The sequence below is a fragment of the Mustela nivalis genome, assembly GCF_964662115.1.
Source record: "Mustela nivalis genome assembly, chromosome: 7".
Taxonomy (NCBI): domain Eukaryota; kingdom Metazoa; phylum Chordata; class Mammalia; order Carnivora; family Mustelidae; genus Mustela; species Mustela nivalis.
The window spans coordinates 54,907,312-54,928,234 of NC_139026.1; the positions used below are offsets into that span (position 1 = coordinate 54,907,312).

Sequence of the window (20,923 nt, forward strand, 5' to 3'; positions counted from 1 at the left end):
TTAGATTTTAAACCAAAGATAGTAATGAGAGATGAGGAGGGACACTATATTATAACTAAAGGGTGTATCCAACAAGAAGATCTAACAATTGTAAATATTTATGCCCCTAACATGGGAGCAGCCAATTAAATAAACCAATTGATAAAATTAAAGAAACACACTGATAATAATCAATAATAATAGGGGACATCAACACCCCATTTTACTGCAACAGACATACTGTCTAAGCAGAAGATCAACAAGGAAACAAGGGCTCTGAATGACACACTGGACTAGACAGACTTCACAGATATATTAAGAACATTCTATCTCAAAGCAAAAGAATACACATTCTTCTTAGGTGCACATGGAATATTCGCCAGAACAGATCATGTACTGGGTCACAAATCAGGCCTCAACTGGTAACAAAAGACTGGGATCATTCCCTGCATATTTTCGGACAACAATGCTTTGAAACTTGAACTCCATCACAAGAGGAAAGTTGGAAAGAACTCAAATATAGGGAGGCTAAAGAGCATCCTACTAAAGAATGAATGGGTCAACCAGGAAATTAAAGAAGAATTTTAAAAATGCATGGAAACAAATGAAAATGAAAACATAACTGTTCAAAACCTTTGGGACACAGCCAAGGCGGTCCTAAGAGGGAAATATATAGCACTGTAAGCCTTACCTAAGAAAGGTCTCAAATACACAACATAACCTCATACCTAAAGGACTGGAGAAAGAACGCAAGTTAAGTCCAAACCCAGCAGGAGAAGAGAAATAATAAAGCTTAGAGCAGAAATCAATGAAATAGAAACCAAAAGAACAGTACAAAAAGATCAAAGAAACTAGAAGTTGGTTCTTTGAAAGACTTAATAACATTGATAAACCCCTGGCCAGACTTATCACAAAGAAAAGAGAAGGGACCCAAATAAAGAAAATCATGAATGCAAGAGGAGAGATCACAACCAACACTGAAGAAATACAAACAATTTTAAGAACATATTATGAGTAATTATATGCCAACAAATTGGCAATCTGGAAGAAATGGATGCATTCCTAGAGATGTACAAACTACCAATACCGAAACAGGAAGAAAAAGAAAATCTGAACAGATACATAACCACGAAGTAAATTGAAGCAGCAATAAAAATTTCTTTAAAAAAAAAAAAAGAAAAACAAGAATCCAGGGCCAGATGGCTTCCCAGGGGAATTCTACCAACCATTTCAAGAATTAATACTTATTCTTCTGAAACTGTTTCAAAAAATAGAAATGGAAGGAAAACTTCTGAACTCATTCTATAAGGGCAGCATTGCCTTGATCCCCTCATTCTATTCTATAAGGGCAGCATTGCCTTGATCCCAAAGCCAGACAAAGACCCCACCAAAAGCGAGAGTTACAGACCAATATCTCTACTGAACATGGACGCAAAAATTCTCACCAAGACACCAGGTGAGGATTCAACAGTGAATTAAAAGGATTATTCACCATGACCAAGTGGGATTTATTCCTGGGCTGCAAGGGTGATTCAACATCCACAAATCAATCAATGTGATAACACTATGTTAATAAAAGAAAAGACAAAAACCGTATGATTTTTTAATAGATACAGAAAAAGCATCTGAAAAAGTACAGCATTCTTTTTTAATTAAAACTCTTCACAGTGTAGGGACAGAGGGAACATACCTCAATATCATAAAAGCCCTACACAAAAGCCCACAGTGAGTATCATTCTCAATGGGGAAAACTGAAAGCTTGTCCCCTTAGGTCAGGAACAAGGCAGGGAAGTCCACTATCACCACTGTTGTTCAACATAGTACTTATGCTAGCCTCAGCAATCAGACAACAAAAATAAATAAAAGGCATTTGAATTGGCAAAGAAGAAGTCAAACCCTCATTCTCCCCAGATAACATGATACTCTATGTGGAAAACCCAAAAGACTCTACCCCAAAACTATTAAAACTCATACAAGAATTCAGCAAAGTGGCAGGATATTAAATCAATGCACAGAAACCAGCTGCATTTCAATGCAAAAAATGAGACAGAAGAAAGAAAAATTAAGGACTTGATCCCATTTACAACTGCTACCCAAACCATAAGATACCTAGGAATAAGTCTAACCAAAGAGGTAAAGGATCTATACTCAGAAAACCATAGAATGCTCATAAAAGAAATTGAGGAAGACACAAAGAAATGGAAAAATGTTCCATTCTCATGAATTGAAAAACAAATATTGTTAAAATGTCTCTGCTACCCATAGCCATCTACACATTCAATGCAATCCCTATCAAAATACCATCAGAGCTGGAACAAATAATCCTAAAATTTGGAAGGAGCCAGGAAAGACCCTGAATGGACAAAGAAAAGTTGAAAAAGAAAACCAAAGTGGATGGCATCACAATTCCAGACTTAAAGCTCTATTACAAGTTTGTAATCATCAAGACAGTGTGGCACTGGCACAAAAAGAAATGTGAAGATCAATGTAACAGAATACAGAACCCAGAAATGCACCCTCAACTCAATGGTCAACTAATGTTTGACAAAGCAGGAAAGAATATCTCATGGAAAAAAGATGGTCTCTTCAACAAATCGTGTTCAGAAAATTGGACAGCCACATGCTGAAGAATGAAACTGGACCATTTCCTTATACCTTACACAAAAATAGACTCAAAATAGAGGAAAGACCTAAATATGAGACAAGAATCTATCAACATCCTAGAGGAGAAGACAGATAGCAACCTCTGTGACCTGGGCTGCAGCAAATTCTTGCTAGACATATCTCCAAAGGCAAGGGAAACAAAGGCAAAAATGAACTACTGGGACTTCATCAAGATAAGAAGCTTTTGTACAACAACGGAAAGAGTTCATAAAACCAAAAGACAACCAACAGAATGGGAGAATATATTTGCAGATGTCTTATCAAATAAAAGCCTAGTATCCAAAATATTTAAAGAATTTATCATATCCAACACCCAATGAACAAATAATCCAATCAAGAAATGGGCAGAAGACATGAACAGACATTTCTCCGCAGACATACAAATGGCCAACATGAAAAAGTACTCAACATCACTCAGCATCAGGGAAATATACAAATGAAAATCACAATGAGACACCACCTCACACCAGCCAGAACACCTAAAATGAACAAGTCAGGAAACAACAGAGGATGTAGAGGTGAGAATGTAGAGAAAGGGGAACCCTTTTACACTGTTGATGGGAATGCAAGCTGGTGCAGTCACTCTGAAAAGCAGTATGGAGGTTCATCAGAAAGTTGAAAACAGAGCTACCCTATGACCCAACAATTGCACTACTGGGTATTTACCCCAAAGATACAGATGTAGGGATCCAAAGGCACACGTGCACCCCAATGTTTATAGCAGCAATGTCCACAATAGCCAAACTATGGAAAGAGCCCATATGCCCAGTGACAGATGAATAAAGATATGGTATATATACATACTATCAAATACTACTCAGCTGTCAAAAAAATGAAATCTTGCCATTTGCAATGATGTAGACTGAACTGGAGGGTATTATGCTAAGTGAAATAAGTCAATCAGAGAAAGACAATAATCAAATGATCTCACTCATATGTGGAATTTAAGAAACAAAACAGAGGACCATATGGGAATAAAGGGAAAAAATAAAATGAGATGAAATCAGAGAGGGAGACAAACCATAAGAGACTCCTAATCACAGGAAACAACCTGAGGGTTGCTGGAAGGGAGGGAGCAGGAGAATGGAGTAACTGGGTGATGGACATTAAGGAGGGCAAGTAATATAATGAGCACTGGGTGTTATACAAGACTGATGGATCACTGACCTCTACCACTGAAACTAAGAATACATTATATGTTAATTAATTGAATTTAAATAAAAATGAATTAGCAAGCCTGTTACTTCAAGGAAAACAATGGCAAACATCACTGTACTTTTGCAACATATTATAACACTGGAGCTTTCAATCAGAAATTATAATTTTGGAAAACCTGTATCCAACACTGCAAGCTTGACAGATTCCCCCTACTTAAAAAAAAGTTTTTTCTAATGAGATTGGTGGTGATATAAACACGTGATTTTTGATATTGTTTAAAATCTGAATATCTGGAATTTCTGACTGGAATTCTAGTATTTCCAAATGACCATGGTGTAAAGTTACAAAATCATGCCTGGGTAAAATATCCATTCGGAGCACAAAACAGATCAATGGTTTTTAATATAAGAGATTATAAAAAGTTAATATGGTTTCAAATTCCATACAGCAACTTAACCTACAGAAAACTACCACTTGCAATATCTGATAGAGAATTCAAGATATATGCAATATTATTTGAAAAGACTATTACTATAGCTCTGTTCACCAATTACACTTCTGTCTGAGGCTAAATTTCCTTATGTATTTCAACCAAAATCACATACTATAACAGATTGAATGCAGAAGCAGACATGAGAATCCTGCCACTACTGAAGAGATTTACAAAAATGTAAAAACAATGTCGCATTTCTCACTAAAATTATTTTGTTTCAGAAAACATAGCCAACTTTAACAGGTTTAACTTGAGAACATGTAAGGGTGTATTATTATTTTTAATTTTTCAATGTTTTTGGTTTTAATTTCAACCACTAAATATAGATAAACATAACCTCTGCAAACAAAAGGTGTTTGGGGTCCTCAATAATTTTTTAAAATGTAAAAGTTGCTGAGGTTCTCTGAGAATTCCCATTCAAGCCCAATTTCCTTGTTTCTGCAAATGAGGATACTGAGGCTCAGAGACGCTAAGTGTCTGCCCAAGCTCACAGCGCTTCCTATAAAGAAGTGATAATTTAAAAAAAAAGACAGGACCAGAAGGGCAGTCTCCTTAGTTTTAGCCCACTGCCTCTACTATTATAGCACAGCCATGCTGACTTCATTTAAAAACCTGTTAGTAAATTTACTAGATAATATAACTTTATTAACATGACTATGGATCAGAAAACCTTTTATCATTTTTTAAAAGATTTTATTTACTTGTTTGAGAGAGAGAGTGGGAGAGAGAAGGAGAGAGAATCTAAAGCAGACTCAACACTGAGCAAAGAGTCTGAAGTGGGGCTCAATCTCATGACTGCAAGATCATGACCTGAGCAGAAACAAGAGTTGGATGCTTAAAAATGAAGCACCCAGGCGCCCCAAACCTTTTATTTTTAAAATGGAGAATACTGTAAATCACAGGTGAATAGTTTGCATGGGGTATTTGAGATAGTATTTTGACAGGAATTTGAACCCATTATGTATTCAGCGTTATAACAGATCAAGTGGAGATAAAAATAGGTAAAATATATGGTCCATGTTCTTAAAGAACTTTGAATTTAACTGGGGCTAGGAAGAGACTCATTAATACAACATAAAACATCATTCTGAATTGCGTATCAGGCAAACTGTGGTAACAGGGCTACAATTCAGAGAAACAGGAGAACAATAATGGCTATTGAAAGTTTAAAGATCATGAAGAGATGCTCCCTGAAAAATAACTAAGGTTTAGGATGGCATGAAAAAAGAAAAAAAAAAAAAAAAAAAAAAAAAAACTCTGGAATACCACAAGTCCACTGAGGTAAAGCAAAACAGGACGTGCAACAGTAATCATCAAACTCTAAATAGCCAAACAAAAATAAAGTGAGATACAAAAGGCAATGGATAGGTAAGACAGGTTCAAATGAAAACACATCCTGAAAGTCAGGCAGATGAATTAAAATTCTGTATTTCATTTGCCTCCACAGTAAAATCAATGTTAAATTATAAAAACAAAACAAAACAGAAAACACCCCTTTTTAATTTATTTACTTGACAGAGAGAGAGAGAGAGAGAGGATGAGCACAACTAGGGGGAGCAGCAGGCAGAGGGAAAAGCAGGGAGCCCAACTCGGGGCTCGACCCAGGACCCTGGGGTCATGAGCTGAGCTAAAGGCAGATGTTTAACCGGTTGACTGAGCCACCCAAGTGTCCCCCCACCCCCCAAAATCTTTTTTTAGAAAAGATCTTATTTCATTTCTTAAATATTTTATTTATTTATTTGACAGACAGAGAGCACAAGTGCAGCAGGGGAACTGGCAGAGGGAGAGGGAAAAGCAGACTCCCCATTAAGCAGGGAGCCTGATGTGGGGCTCCATCTAGGATCCCAAGATCATGACCTGAGCCCAAGGCAAACCCTTAAACTGACTGAGCCACCTAGGCGCCCCTGCAGTTTTATTCTTCAGAACCAAAAAACAAAACAATCAAAATGCCCCTCAACAGAATAAACTGTGGCATATTTTTACAATGAAACACTACTCAGTAATAAAAAGAAACAAATTACTGATACACTCCTCTATATGGCTAAATCTCAAAATCTTAAGTAAGAGAATCAGACACAAAAAGAATACATATGGGGCACCTGGGTGGCTCAGTGGGTTGAAGCCTCAGCCTTCAGCTCAGGTCATGCTCCCAGGGTCCTGGGATTGAGCCCTGCATTGGGCTCTCTGCTCAGCAGGGAGCCTGCTTCCCTCCACCCCACTGCCTGCCTCTCTGCCGATTTGTAATCTGTCAAATAAATAAATAAAATCTTAAAAAAATATATTCCATGATTTCTACATAAATTTCAATAACAGGAAAAGCTAAATTATGGGGATAAAAATCAGAATAGTGGTTACTTCTAGAAAAGAAGTGGCTATGGAAGGATACCAGGGTACTTTTTTTTAATGACAACATTGTATATCCTGGTTTGTGTGTTGGTAACACATTTACTAAAAGGCTCCATTATTTTAATACATATATTTTTTTAAAAAATTTAATACATGCATTTAAAATACTCACTAAATGTGAAGAAAAAACACAAAGGTCTTTTAAAAAAATATATATATATATTTTTATACCTTTTTTTTTTTAAATAAACATATATTTTTATCCCCCAGGGTACAGGTATGTGAATCACCAGGTTTACACACTTCACAGCACTCACCATAGCACATACCCTCCCCAATGTCCATAACCCCACCCCCCTCCCCCCCAGCAACCCTCAGTTTGTTTTGTGAGATTAAGTGTCACTTATGGTTTTGTCTCCCTCCCAATCCCATCTTGTTTCATTTATTCTTCTCCTATGCCCTTAACCCCCCCCCCCATTGCATCTCCACTTCCTCATATCAGGGAGATCATATGATAGTTGTCTTCGCAAAAATCTTTTAAAAGACATTTTCTAAGTGGAAGATGATATCCTTGACTCAGTTTTATCTATGTTACCATTACATAAAAGTAATTTTTCTAAGATTTGCCTTATAGTAACAACCTAGGACCTTGATATGAAAATACTTGCTAATTTTTTTTATTGTGGTAAAATATATGTGACAAAGTTTACTTATTTTTTAAAAGATTTTATTTATTTATTTGACAGACAGAGCACAGGCAGGGGGAGCAGTAGGGAGAGGGAGAGGGAGAAGCAGCCTCCCCTCGGAGCAGAGAGCCCAATGTAGGGCTCAACTTCCACAACCTGAGCTTAAGGCAGATGCCCAGCTGACTGCACCACCCAGGGGCCCCAACCTTTACTATTTTAACCACTTTCAAGTATACAGTTCAGTGGCATTAAATACATTCACATTATTGTGCAACACTTGCTATTTTGTGGAAAGACACTTCAAGTACCAAAGCTTATCGTTTACCACGTTTACCACACACATAGTTGCTCTCCCCAACTAAACTAAATGCTCTTTCTCAAAGATCTTCAAATCTCCTACAGTCCAAGCAGAGTGCTTCACAGCTGCTACTCAATATGTTATTTACTTTTTTTTTATAAAAGTAAACTTAGAATAAAATATTCTTATAATACCATCTTATCAATAATTCTGTATTTTGAATGTATAAACCAGTCTTTGTTCACAGAAGTATGTACTTTATGCAGTTGTCATCATAGAGAAACATGTAAAAAAATTTTTTTTCTATTTAAGCCAAATTTTGGCTACATTCTTTACATAAGTTGATGGTCATAATGTTTAACAGCTGTATAAACTCAGTTATTTTACTTCATTTTCCTATCATTAGAAATTAAATGGCTTTCAATCTATAAACTGCCACTGTAGAGAAGAGTCTTTTCCCTTCAACTGAATTAACTTAGAATTATTGCCAAGAGGAGAATTTCTGAATTAAGGGAGTGAATATTATTACGTTATTTGATGCTACCACACTATGCTTTAACAAAGGAATGTACCAATTTGTTATGCTCTCATGAGTGATTGAACCAATTTCGCTACCATATTATATTAGAGTGATATTAAAAAAAAATTTTTTTTTGGGGCTAGGTAAATAAGTAAAAACAATAGGCAACTACCTATAGATATGAATAAAAGAATGTTCTTTTCACTGGATATATTCCTGGCAATAACACATAAACTTTGTAGAATCTAGAATTCAGTAGATGGAGATTATAGGAGGTAGAATTAATTCATTTTTTCACTCTCTGGGGTGAAAAAAGCTACTTTATTATTAGGAAATGCATTCATTCACAAGATTAATTTCCCCCCAAATAACGGCACTTCTAACTTAGTCCCAGGATTAGGTTATATGCTACCACCCATCATGATGGACTGATTCACTCTCAAAGTAACCCAAAAGGCTAGGATAGTACAGATGAATGGAATATAAGTGACTAATCAAGTTAGGAGAAAGAGAAACTTCATTGCCAAATCACAGAATGCTAGATTAAGTCACAGAACAGATTAACTGCACAAGAAAATAACATATTTACCTCCGCATGACAGCTCATCTTGAAGCAGAACCAAGTGCATGGGACAAGAGCACCTTGTAGTACCATCTCCTTTTACAAGACAAATATGTGAACAGCCACCGTTATCCTGAGCACAAGGGTGCTGTCCTGAAAAAGAAAAAAAAAAGGAGAAAGAAAAGGAAGGGAGGGAAGAAGGAAGGAAAGAAAGGGCAGCTAAGTCAAAATTAATTATTTATGAATTACCAAGAACACCAAATTTAAAATTACCTTGGACTTAATTCTACTAACAATAGAATATTGTGTATCCTTACACAATTGCAAGGAGGACAATTTAATAATGCAAAATATTTATATCTAACCACTGTCTTTAAATATTTATATATATAAAAAATTGATCATTGAAACTAAAAACATTGCTAGGGAGAATGCAGAAACCTGGACATTATTCTACTTAAAATACAAAAACTCTTCCAAAGATTTTTAACTCAGAAATTCTACCATTCTAACAGATGATTTTATTCAAAAACTGTAGTTTAATGAAATACAGAAATAATGAAATATGGAAAATTAAGAGTTATTATGTTAGAAGAAAAAAGTTCACATGGATTGCAACCACTCATAGACAATCAAAATTATTTGCTTAATCAATTGCAAAAGGTAACTTGCAATGTTACAAATGTTTAATTTCCTTAAATTTGGGCTAAATTAAATAAATACAAACTTGGGCAATTTTTCAAAGTCTGTTTTACAAATTAGACTTAATGAAGTTGCTTTGAATTTTCTACTTAGCCTGTGTTACAAGCAACTTGATATCTGTCACCAGAATAGCAGCATCTACTATAGCCTCCTATTTATTATCTGTGTTCTCAATAACACCTCAGTCCTGCTTCAGTGTGCATGGATGAGACTGAGGGAGGCAGCTATCTGAAACTGAACAGAAGTGTTATACTACACAGATGTCCCAAAACAGACATCAGTTCATACTGCACTAAAACACACAACCTACAAAGTTACAACATTTTAATTCCATGACACTTTTTTTTGTTAAGATTTTATTTGAGAGAGAGCAAAACAAAGAGAGATCACAGAGGGAAAAGGAGAAATAGACTAGCTGCTGAGTGGAGAGCCCAATAAAAGGCTCAATCCCAGAACTCTAAGATCATTACCCAAGCTGAAGGCAGACACTTAACGAACTGAGCTACCCAGGCACCTCCTCCCGGCCATGACACTTCTGATAAACAAAAATCTCACTCTCTTTAAAGTCATTAGAAATTTGAAAAAATGCTTTTCCAAATCTAAGACCATATTTAAGAGTCTAATTATTTAAAAAAAAAAAAAAAGGGCGCCTGGGTGGCTCAGTGGGTTAAGCCCCTGCCTTCGGCTCAGGTCATGATCTCAGGGTCCTGGGATCGAGTCCCGCATCGGGCTCTCTGCTCAGCAGGGAGCCTGCTTCCTTCTCTCTCTCTCTCTGCCTGCCTCTCAGTGTACTTGTAATTTCTCTCTGTCAAATAAATAAATAAAAATCTTTAAAAAAAAAAAGACATTCCCTCCTAAAATTCTGAAAACCTCCAAGGAGATTTTCTGCAATAAAATATTCATTTGTCAAGTGAATAAATAGCTTAGAAATTAAGGCCTTATTTCTATTAAATATTCAGCTTGAGTCACATGTCATAAATTAGAATGACAACAATTCTAACTCTAATTCTCAAATGTCTCTAACTTCTAAAAGCTCATCAACAGTGACAACAAAATGAAGACTTGAACAAGCAATGGTGTTCCCATTCCACTATTCTCCTTTCATACTCCAGTCTGATTTGAAAGCATCAGGTTGGGAAGTTAAGGAGTTCAATAGTTCTCTCTTTAATATTTCATTTAACATTAGCATTCCTGGGACAATCACATAAAACCCATAGTAGTAACTGCTAGGAGAAGTCTTTTGAAATTAACAAGAAATTAAGTCAAGATGATTAGCCATATTCAAAAGCTTTCAGAAAAATTTGAGTACTTTTCTAAGATGAGAATACAATTTAGAAATTTATCTAGAAGAAAACAAAGTATCCATTAAGCAATCTTCTCTAAGTTCACTTCAAAAACTTCTGAACACACTAGTTTTTGTTTTTGCTTAATAAAGTTATTCCAAGATAACTATATTATTATATAAATATAATTTTTGTTCTTGTTCAAACTATGGGGGCACACAGGGAACAAAAAAAAAAAATACATACTTTATACCACTATTCTTAAAGGGGTTCAAGATTTAAAAAAAAAAAAAGCATGACAAGCAGTCTCTCTCTCTCTCTCTATATATATATATATAAAACATAAAAATATAGGGGCGCCTGGGTGGCTCAGTGGGTTAAGCCTCTGCCTTCGGCTCAGGTCATGATGCCGGGGTCCTGGGATCGAGCCCCTCATCGGGCTCTCTGCTCAGCAAGGAGCTTGCTTCCCTTCCTCTCTCTCTTCCTGCCTTTCTGCCTACTTGTGATCTCTCTCTGTCAAATAAATAAACAAAAAAAATCTTCAAAAAAAAACCATAAAAATATGTATAAATATATATTACATATGTAAATATCTGAGGAAATTTTTGAAAATGAGCCAGACCATTCCTTTCCCCCACTCCTGTTTTATGGGGGAAAGGTGTTTAATTTGAAAAAGCTCCCAGGTGAGTTCGATGTAAGGCTTTAAAAACACAGTTTAAAAAATTGGCAAGATTAAAACTGCACGAAAATCTTTAAAAAAAAAGGGTAAGAAGGAGCACCTGGGTGGCTCAGTTAACTGTCTGCCTTTGGCTCAGGTCATGATCTCAGGGTCCCTGAGGTACTGAGTCCCTCAGAGGGGAGACTGCTTCTCCCTCTGCCCCTTCCCCTGCTCCTGCTCTCTCAAATAAATAAAATCTTATAAATAAATAAATAAGTAAAATTTTAAAAAGGTAAGAAGACAGACAGGAACATCTTAATTCAGTCTTAATTTCTTACAATAAACATGATTCCTGCAATTATCAGTCTGCCATCAGCACTTACTATATTCCTGAAGGTTCAGCTCTTTCACTGCATGAATGTCACTAAGCTGGGCAATTCGAGCCTGGACTTTGGTTCTACCCTCTCGACCTGTCATGTCAATTTTTTCAATCATTTGCTGCTGCTTATCAATCCAATATAGCCAGTTTTCAAACACAGTCAGTCCCACAGGCTGCAAGATATTGGAGTCTTCTAATACTATCCGGTTGGCACCTTGGAAAAGAGAACATTCAACAGAAATGATTCATGTAGGTCAAATCAAACATTCAGCAACTACTTTTGATTCCGAAAGTACTGAAATGGAAAATATAAGGTATCTACCACAAAAATTAAAACGCTTTCTGAAAAGATATATACATACCACAGAACAGACTAGACATTTAAATACAAACAAAAGCAAGTAAGTGCCCAATACATAGTAAATACTCTAGTTCAAAGAAACATAGAAAACACAGAGTGGTTTTCAAAAATTTTTTTAAAGGCAGAGTCCACTTTTCAAATTACATTTTATGAAAAGCCTTAACATATAAATGGACTTCTTTGGATAAAGCAGTGGTGGTGAGCCCAGAGCTCTGAGCTCTTGGCCTCCCCTATTGCTGAGTACACCTGAGGCCTCTGAAGAACCACTCCACCCTCACGCCTTCTGGCCACTCAGAACACAGAAAAAATGACTGATTCAAAGATTATCTGGTTCAAACCACACCACAAAGTAAGAATTCTTTCTACAACATCCCAGACATGGGATGTTAAATCTTAACAGGCAACCGTTCTACTGTTGAACTATACGGAAGTTCTTTCACACAGTGTGTTGAAATCTGTGCCCCACTCTCTCCATCCCCATAGTTTCTCCCTCATTCAAAAAGAAAAAAATATATTCATTCCCCCTCCTCCCCATAATAGTCCTTCAAATAGCTATAGAACATTTTCCTGCTACCTAAGTAATGAGAATTTAATTAAAAAAGGGCCTTAGTTTGTATTTTAGAAATATCAGGGGAAGTTCTAGGAAAGAGGCAAGCATAATGCTAAGTTTGACAAAGGGAGAAAAAGGGGGAGATGCTCCAGATGAGAAGTCACTGCCTAAGTCAACATTCAGATCAAGGGTGGGTTAAACACAAATTTTCTTAGGCTCCTAAAATTTGTAGTAAAAAGTTTAGGTAAAACCCCGTAAAGACAAACAAAAAAGCAGAGCACAAAATGATACAAAATTCAGAAATTGGAGCAGACCAGGGACATAGCAGCCCATAGAAAACTAAAAGCCTGCAGTTCGTGAAGCCAGCAACAAAATCAATTAGCTCAGGAACTGGGAGCACCAGGTAATTCAAAACAAAACAAAGGGAGGAGTTACATGGTTGGGGCTGAGAGAAGAGGGCCGAGTGAAAATAAGTATAAGAAGTTATTCAGCTCCTGGGTCTCCTCCCTTCCTTTATCAGGAGACCGAACATATACTTTCTAAAGAGGATGAACTAGATTTTAACACACCAGGAAAAGACAAAGAGGTGGTGCCATACATGGGATTTTACAGGGGCATTGATTAAAAGTCTACTTTCTAATTGGTGAGACTCTCCATTGTAAGTTGTCTCTTTTCCCACTAGATTCCACGAATTCTAGCAGCCAGCTTTTATCCTCCTACAGAAGACTTTCCTATACCCCTATAGAAAAAACAAACCAACAACAACAATAACCAAATAAAAACCCCTGAAGTTTCCAAGAGAAACAAACTTCAGACAGTGTCACCTGGGAATCCCATTAGAAAACAGCCAGGTGTCCTTAAGATTCCTACTCCTTCACAGGCAGCAGCAATGGGAAAGGCAGCATTTTTAAGCCTCACTATTAAATATAGACAACTAAAGATCACCAGATATTTAAGGAAAACAACTTTTAAATTCAAAGTCCAAAACGAATAAATAGAATAAAGGAATTTAGAAAAACAGATGCAATTAAAAGCAGAAAAAAACCCCAAATCAATAGCAACAAAACCCTAAAAAACATGCTGTTTTGATGGGAGCAAGACATCCACAGAACATAAGAGTCCTTGGAAATTAAAAATATGATACCTGGGTGGGGGGGGGGAAGAGGTTTGGAAAAACAATTTGAAAAACTCTCTCAGAAAGTAGAACAAAAAGATAAAGAGACGGGAAATGAGTGAGAAAAACACAGTTATAGTCAAGATCCAACAACAGAGTAGAAGTTCCAGAATGAGAAAACAGATCATAAGAAACATTAAAACACACACACACACACACACACACACACACAAAAGAAACCCCCACCCAAAAACCAGCTTTCCAGAACTCAAGATGTAAGTTTCCAGATAGAGAGGACTTGCCAGTTCAATGAAAGAAAGAGACCAAGAGGGAAGTCAGGGAGAGATCACACAAAGGCACATTATCATTAAATTCTACAACATCTGGGAAAAAGAGAAGATATTAAAAGCTTCTGGAGGGGAAAATAAAGGATCACATAAAAATAGTCAAGAATTGGGGCGCCTGGGTGGCTCAGTGGGTTGAGCTGCTGCCTTCGGCTCAGGTCATGATCTCAGGGTCCTGGGATCGAGTCCCGCATCGGGCTCTCTGCTCGGCAGGGAGCCTGCTTCCTCCTTCTCTCTGCCTGCCTCTCTGCCTACTTGTAATCTCTGTCAAATAAATAAATCTTTAAAAAAAAAATAGTCAAGAATCACAATGACATCAGACTTCCCAACAACATGAGATGCTTGAAGACAACAGAGATAGCTCTGCCTTCAAAACTGGGAGAAAACAGTTATAAAACATGAATGCTATATACATCTGAATTATCAACCAAGTCTGAGGGGAAAAAAAATTCAGACAAATACAAAATATTTTAACCTCCTATAAACTCCCTTAAGAAGCTAATAGAGGGGGCACCTGGGTGGCTCAGTGGGTTAAAGCTTGGGTCATGATCCCAGGGTCATGGGATCAAGCTCCACATTGGGCTCTCTGCCCAGCAGGGAGCCTGCTTCCCCCCCCCTCTCTTTCTGCCTGCCTCTCTGCCTGCTTGTGATCTCTGTCTGTCAAATAAATAAATAAAATCTTAAAAAAAAAAAAAGGAAGAAGAAGAAGCTAACAGAGGATGTGTTCTAGCAAGAAAAAGAAATTAGCCAGAGAAATGGAATCGAGTAAATAGGTTTCAGCACCAAGGAGACTGGCAAGTACATTACCAGAATTAATAGTGAAAAGAAGTTGGCCTAAAAAGCAAGAAAATTCACACTGGAGCAAATGATAAAGAAATTCAAGAGGCATGCATTCAGTTAAAAAGAAAAAGGATGGACTGCTCAATGAACCTATTCTATAGGTACTGAAACAATACTTATATTAGACAAGATTAACTTGGGGAAAAAGAGCTATAGAAAGAAACATGCTAATGGTAATATTTTCGTAGCCATAAATAATAAGTATGAATTTAAAAATTATGAGGGACCCCTGGGTGGCTCAGTCATTAAGCGTCTGCCTTCAGCTCAGCTCATGATCCCGGAGTCCTGGGATCATGCCCAGAGTTAGGCTCCCTGCTCAGTGGGAAAACTGCTTCTGCCTCTCCCACTCCCCGCTGCTTGTGTTCCCACTCATTCACTCTCTCTCTCTCTTTCTCTCTCTCCATCAAATAAATAAATAAAATATTTTTAAAAAATATAACTATCCTGGGAGGATGGGAGGAGAGTTCATATGAGTATTTTGGGGCTATAGAGTTTAAGACAACGAAATATTTTCCATCAAGGGAAGTCAACTTGTGATGTCTTAAATTGAAAAATCAAGAAATAGCTGTTTTAAGCAAGTTATTTTAAAAATAACAAGCAGATGTCTCAGCATGGGAATTGAGAGTAGTAGGTAGGACAGAAGACTTGTTTCTTGTTATAAACTAAGTAGAAGCATTTGATTTTCACAAATATTTACATGTATCACTTCAATGAAAATTAAAATTAAACCTAAAATAATAAGAGTAAATAAAAAAGATTAGCTGATGGTAGTGTGAGGATGGCTTCAAGTGGTCCTGGAGAAAAAAGAGCTATCAACAGTGTCACTATAGGATCCCAAACATGATAAGGACCTGATCTATTTTAATGGCAGTTTTAAGTAAAACTCTGGAGTCAACAATGAAAAAACATGTTCATTTATTCAATAAACTACGCAAGTACTAAATACAATCCAATGTATAAGGCTCCGTGGGAGGTTAGAAATATAAAGTAGAAAGAGAGCCCATGATAAAAGTGTTTGTGAATATATAATGAAGGGGGAAAAAACCCAACTATCAACATTATACTAACCTTTTTCAGAAAACAGAAAAAGAGGAAACAATTATTTTCATGAGGCTAATGTAACCTTGATGGCAAAATGCCAATAAGTACATTGTAAGAAAGAAAAATTATAGGGTACTCATCCTCATGAACACAAACACAAACATTTAAACAAAATCCAGCAATATATAAAAAGGAAAATGTAGCATTTTCTACAATGCAAATTAGGAACAGATGGGAACCTCCCTAATCTGATAAAAATGTCATCTACAGAAAAACCTTAGTAGATAATACCTAATCATGAAGTACTGAATGCTTTCCCCCAAATTAAGAAAAACAAAAATAAAACAAAACCAAAAAACCCAAAATTCTATTATTCTATTCAACATTGTATTGGAGGTCCTAGCCAGAACAATAATGCAACAAGGAAAAAGAAACCTTCATTAATTTGTAGATAAATGGTTCTATGATGTTCAAATCTTAAAGAAATCACAGATAACTGAATTTAGCAAGGTCCCTGGGTATGAGCTCATAATACCAGAATGAGAGAAAAAAAAGTAACTATTTTTTATTCCTGCCACAGTCAGAAAATGTAATATTAAATATTTAGAATACTCTTTACCACTAACATTCAAACGCCTCAAATACCAAGGAATAACTAATGAAAAATGGGAAAGATCTCTATACAGAAAACTATAAAACACTGAGGGAAATTCAAGTTCTAAATAAGTGGAGGTATATACCATGTTCATGATTTGGAAGACTAATATAAAAAATAGTAATTCTCTCTAAATTGACCTATAAATTCAAAGCAAACCCAGTCAAAAATTCTACTAGGTTTGGAATTTTTTGGTGGAAACTCAGAGGCAGATTCTAGAATGTAAATGGAAATACAAAGAATCAACAAATAGCTATCTTGAAGAAATATTAAAGATGAACACTGCCAGAGAAATTTGTTATAACATTATAAACAATTAAGACAATAAAATATCACATAAGACAAAGTGACCAAAGGAACATTAGATTCCAAAAACAAACTCATACAAATACAGTCACTTCATTTATAACAAAGATGATGTTGTTAGAGAACAGTGGAGAAAGAATTATCTTCTCAAAAACTGATGTTAAATCAAATAGTAATATGGGGAAAAAAATTTTTTTAACCCCTACCTCACAACATACACACAAAAAGGTTCCAAATGGATCATACATCTCAATGAGAAAAGTTAAAAATTTTCGGGGAAAAAAAACCACAACAGAATATCTTTGTGACTTTGCAGTAGGCAAAGATTTCTTAAATAGAACATAAAAGGTACTAATCTTAAAGGGAAAAATTAGTAAACTATACTGCACTAAAATTAAGAATTTTTTCATCAAAAGATACCACTGGGAGAATGAAAAAGGAAATCACAAACTGGAAGAAGATTTATGTAATATCTCTCCTTCTCTACAGAGGAAAGTGTAAAGATATACTAAAAATTATCAAACAAGACCTAAAAAAATGGAGGGATACGCCACAGTCATGAATGAAAGACTGAATTACTTAAACATGCCAATTCTCTTCCAATATATATGTAACTTGATAATGGATAAACAGTCAGATAAAGAATTTTTAAAAATCAGTAGTAGAAAAATGGGCAATATAGCAATTCACGGAAGAAATAAGAATAACTAATAAATTAATATCAAACAGAGAAGTACAAATTTTATTAATAAGATATACTTTTTAAACTATTGGACTGGTAAAAATTTAGAAGTCTAACAATATCAAATATGAGAGGGACAACTCATATACTTCTGGTGGGAGGGGTTTAAATTGATATAATCACTGAACAGCAACCTGGATGTATCTGCTCAACATGAATGTATACATAGCACATTACAGAGCAATACTACTACAAGGTTTAGGGCCACAGAGAAATGTTCAAATAACTGCATAAGAATACTCATTAAAACACTGCTTTTAATGCCAAAATGCTGGGAATAGCAGTTTAGACAGACAGAGTAAAGTGTAGAATGATTCATACAATGAAGTACTATTTAGTGATGAAAATAAGTGAACAGAATTATAGATCAACAGGGATTATCTCAAAACTATATGTGAAAAATTCAAGCTACAAAGGGATATATGGGAATATTATATTAAGTTTAAAAACAAAAAAATGTTCAAATGCATATGTGTGTAGATATGGTAAAAAACACACACAGAATACAAAATATGTATGGCCATGAAAAACATCAAAAGTTATCTCAGGGAAAAGAGGGAGGAGAAAAGAATTGGGAAGGGATATGTAAGGGCTTCAAAATTCTAATGTTTCATCTCAAGTAAGAGAAGGAGGAAGGGAAGCAAATATGGCCCCAAACTCTAGATTTAACAAAGTTGGATGGCAGGAACTTTATAATTTCTGTATGTTGGAACCATTTCATAATTAAGGGTGGGAAAAAAAATGCACTAAAAAAAATGGAAGTTTGGGGAACCTGGGTGGCTCAGTGGGTTAAGCCTCTGCCTTCAGCTCAGGTCATGATTCCAAGGTCCTGGGATCCAGCCTCGCATCGGGCTCTCTGCTGAGCAGAGAGCCCGCTTCCCCCCACCCCCCGCCTATTTCTCTCTCTCTCTGTCAAATAAATAAATTTAAAAAAAAAGAAAAGGAAGTTAAAGTGTTACTAAGTGTTACTAATAATAGTGTTTTGGATTTTTTCTTCTTTTTCTTTTCTAAGCTGTTTTTAATGGACATTGCTTTTAAAAACGAAAAGTAAACATCACAAATGCAGAGAGAGGGAAGGAAAGAAGGAGAAAAAACCCCACCCTCAAGACTAAAAAGAGTTAAAACACTGACATAAATAACTATTATTCAAATTAGAGGTGACATATGAGATACAAGTGATCTGATGAGGGAAAGAATATACGGTGTGAGGTATGTGTACATAAATGTGTGCATGACCACAATCAGAAAAGGCATAATGGAAGGAGGCACCTAAATCTGAAAAGATCGAGTATTTTCTAGGTTTTAGAAAAATAACAAATGTATTCAACATAAAAATTCAAATGATACAGAAATAAATACTCTTAGCAGATTAGTATGCTAGCCTTCCAGTCCTTTCTCAAGATATATCTGCTTGCTTATTCCTTGAGAAACATACAAACATATACATTCATATCTTTCTTTTTTTTTTATTAACATATAATGTATTATTAGCCCGAGGGGTACAGGTCTGTGAATCACCAGGTTACATACTTCATAGCACATACCTTCCCCAATGTCCATAACCCCACCACTCTTTCCCTACCCCCTCATGAAGATATTTGCAAACAACCTATCAGATAAATGGCTAGTATCCAAAATCTATAAAGAACTTATCAAACTCAATACCCAAAGAACAAATAATCCAGTCAAGAAATGGGCAGAAGACATGAACAGACATTTCTGCAAAGAAGACATCCAGATGGCCAACAGACACAGGAAAAAGTGCTCCATATCACTCGGCATCAGGGAAATACAAATCAAAATCACAATGAGATGGCACCTCACGCCAGTCAGAATGGCTAAAATTAACAAGTCAGGAAATGACAGATGCTGGCGAGGATGTGGAGAAAGGAGAACCCTCCTACACTGTTGGTGGGAATGCAAGCTGGTGCAACCACTCTGGAAAACAGCATGGAGGTTCCTCAAAAAGTTGAAAATAGAGCTACCCTATGAACTGGCAACTGCACTACTGGGTACTTACCCTAAAGATACAAATGTAGTGATCTGAAGAGGCATGTGCACCCGAATGTTTATAGCAGTAATGTCCACAATAGCCAAACTGTGGATAGAACCTAGATGTCCATCAACAGATGAATGGACAAAGAAGATGTGGTGTGTATATATACATGATGGAATACTATGCAGCCATCAAAAGAAATGAAATCTTGTCATTTACGATGACGTGAATGGAACTAGAGGGTATTATGCTTAATGAAATAAGTCAATCAGAGAAAGACTCGTATGTTTTTTAATAGTATGTATACCTATTGGTATGAGTGTACACATACACATGTGTATACACAGTATAAATATTTTTAGAGAGCAAGCTGTCATCAAATATAGTGTGTGTGCAGACATATATAAAGTTAATTTAAATTTTAAACAAAACTTGGGGCATCGGGGTGGCTCTATCGGTTAAGCATCTGTCTTTGGCTTGGGTCATGATCCCAGGGCCCTGGGATGAAGGCCCACGTCATCCTGCTCAGGGGAAGTCTGCTTCACCCTCTCCCTCGGCAACTCACCCTGCTCCTTCTCTCTCACTCATTCACTCACTCCCTCTCCCAAATAAAATCTTTAATAAATAAATAAATAATTTTTAAGCAAAACGATCTTAATAAACATTGTTATGCAACTTAGTTATTAAAAATTATCCTCCTATGTCAGTGCACACAGATCTACCTCATATTTTGGAAAATGATTGTAATATTCTATACACTAGATATACCAGAATGTTTCTCTGCAACAAACTATTATAAATAATGCTCACAGGGATCCTTATACAAATGGGTATTTCTGTAAAAAAAAATAAAATAAAAAAATAAAAAAGCTATCCACAGGTGAAATTCACTGGCAAATTGCCCTCCAAAAAGATCTTACCAATTCCATTTATACCAAAGTGCATGAGAGCATGCCTTTCTTTACCATTTTGACCAATGTTGGGTGTAATCAACTTTAACATATTTTTGCCATTCTGATAGACATAAATAATGTATTATTTTAATTTCATTTACCTGATCACTAGTGAGGCGACACAGAGTTATTTGGACATCAGAAATTGGGGGGAGGTGAAGTAACTATGATTTAGACAGAGGTGTGAAGACAATAAAAAAAGTAAAAGTACATGTGAAGAACCAAAAACTGATTTAATTTGGTTACAACACCAGCAATGTAAGATTATTTGAGTTTGACGATGGGTTTGTGAA

At 36.0% G+C, this 20,923-nt stretch overlaps 1 protein-coding gene across 2 annotated transcripts in view; it reads right to left on the minus strand.

Annotated features, from left to right (window-relative positions):
• The window catches only part of LRP6 (LDL receptor related protein 6), a 171,972-nt gene that overhangs the window by 20,940 nt on the left and 130,109 nt on the right, over nt 1–20,923 (minus strand). For both annotated transcript variants that reach the window (XM_082741051.1, XM_082741050.1), the window contains exons 16-17: nt 11,733–11,942; nt 8,734–8,859 (exon numbers count right to left, since the gene is read on the minus strand). In XM_082741051.1, the coding sequence (XP_082597177.1) occupies nt 8,734–8,859; nt 11,733–11,942 (336 nt within the window). The remainder of the gene's footprint in view (nt 1–8,733; nt 8,860–11,732; nt 11,943–20,923) is intronic.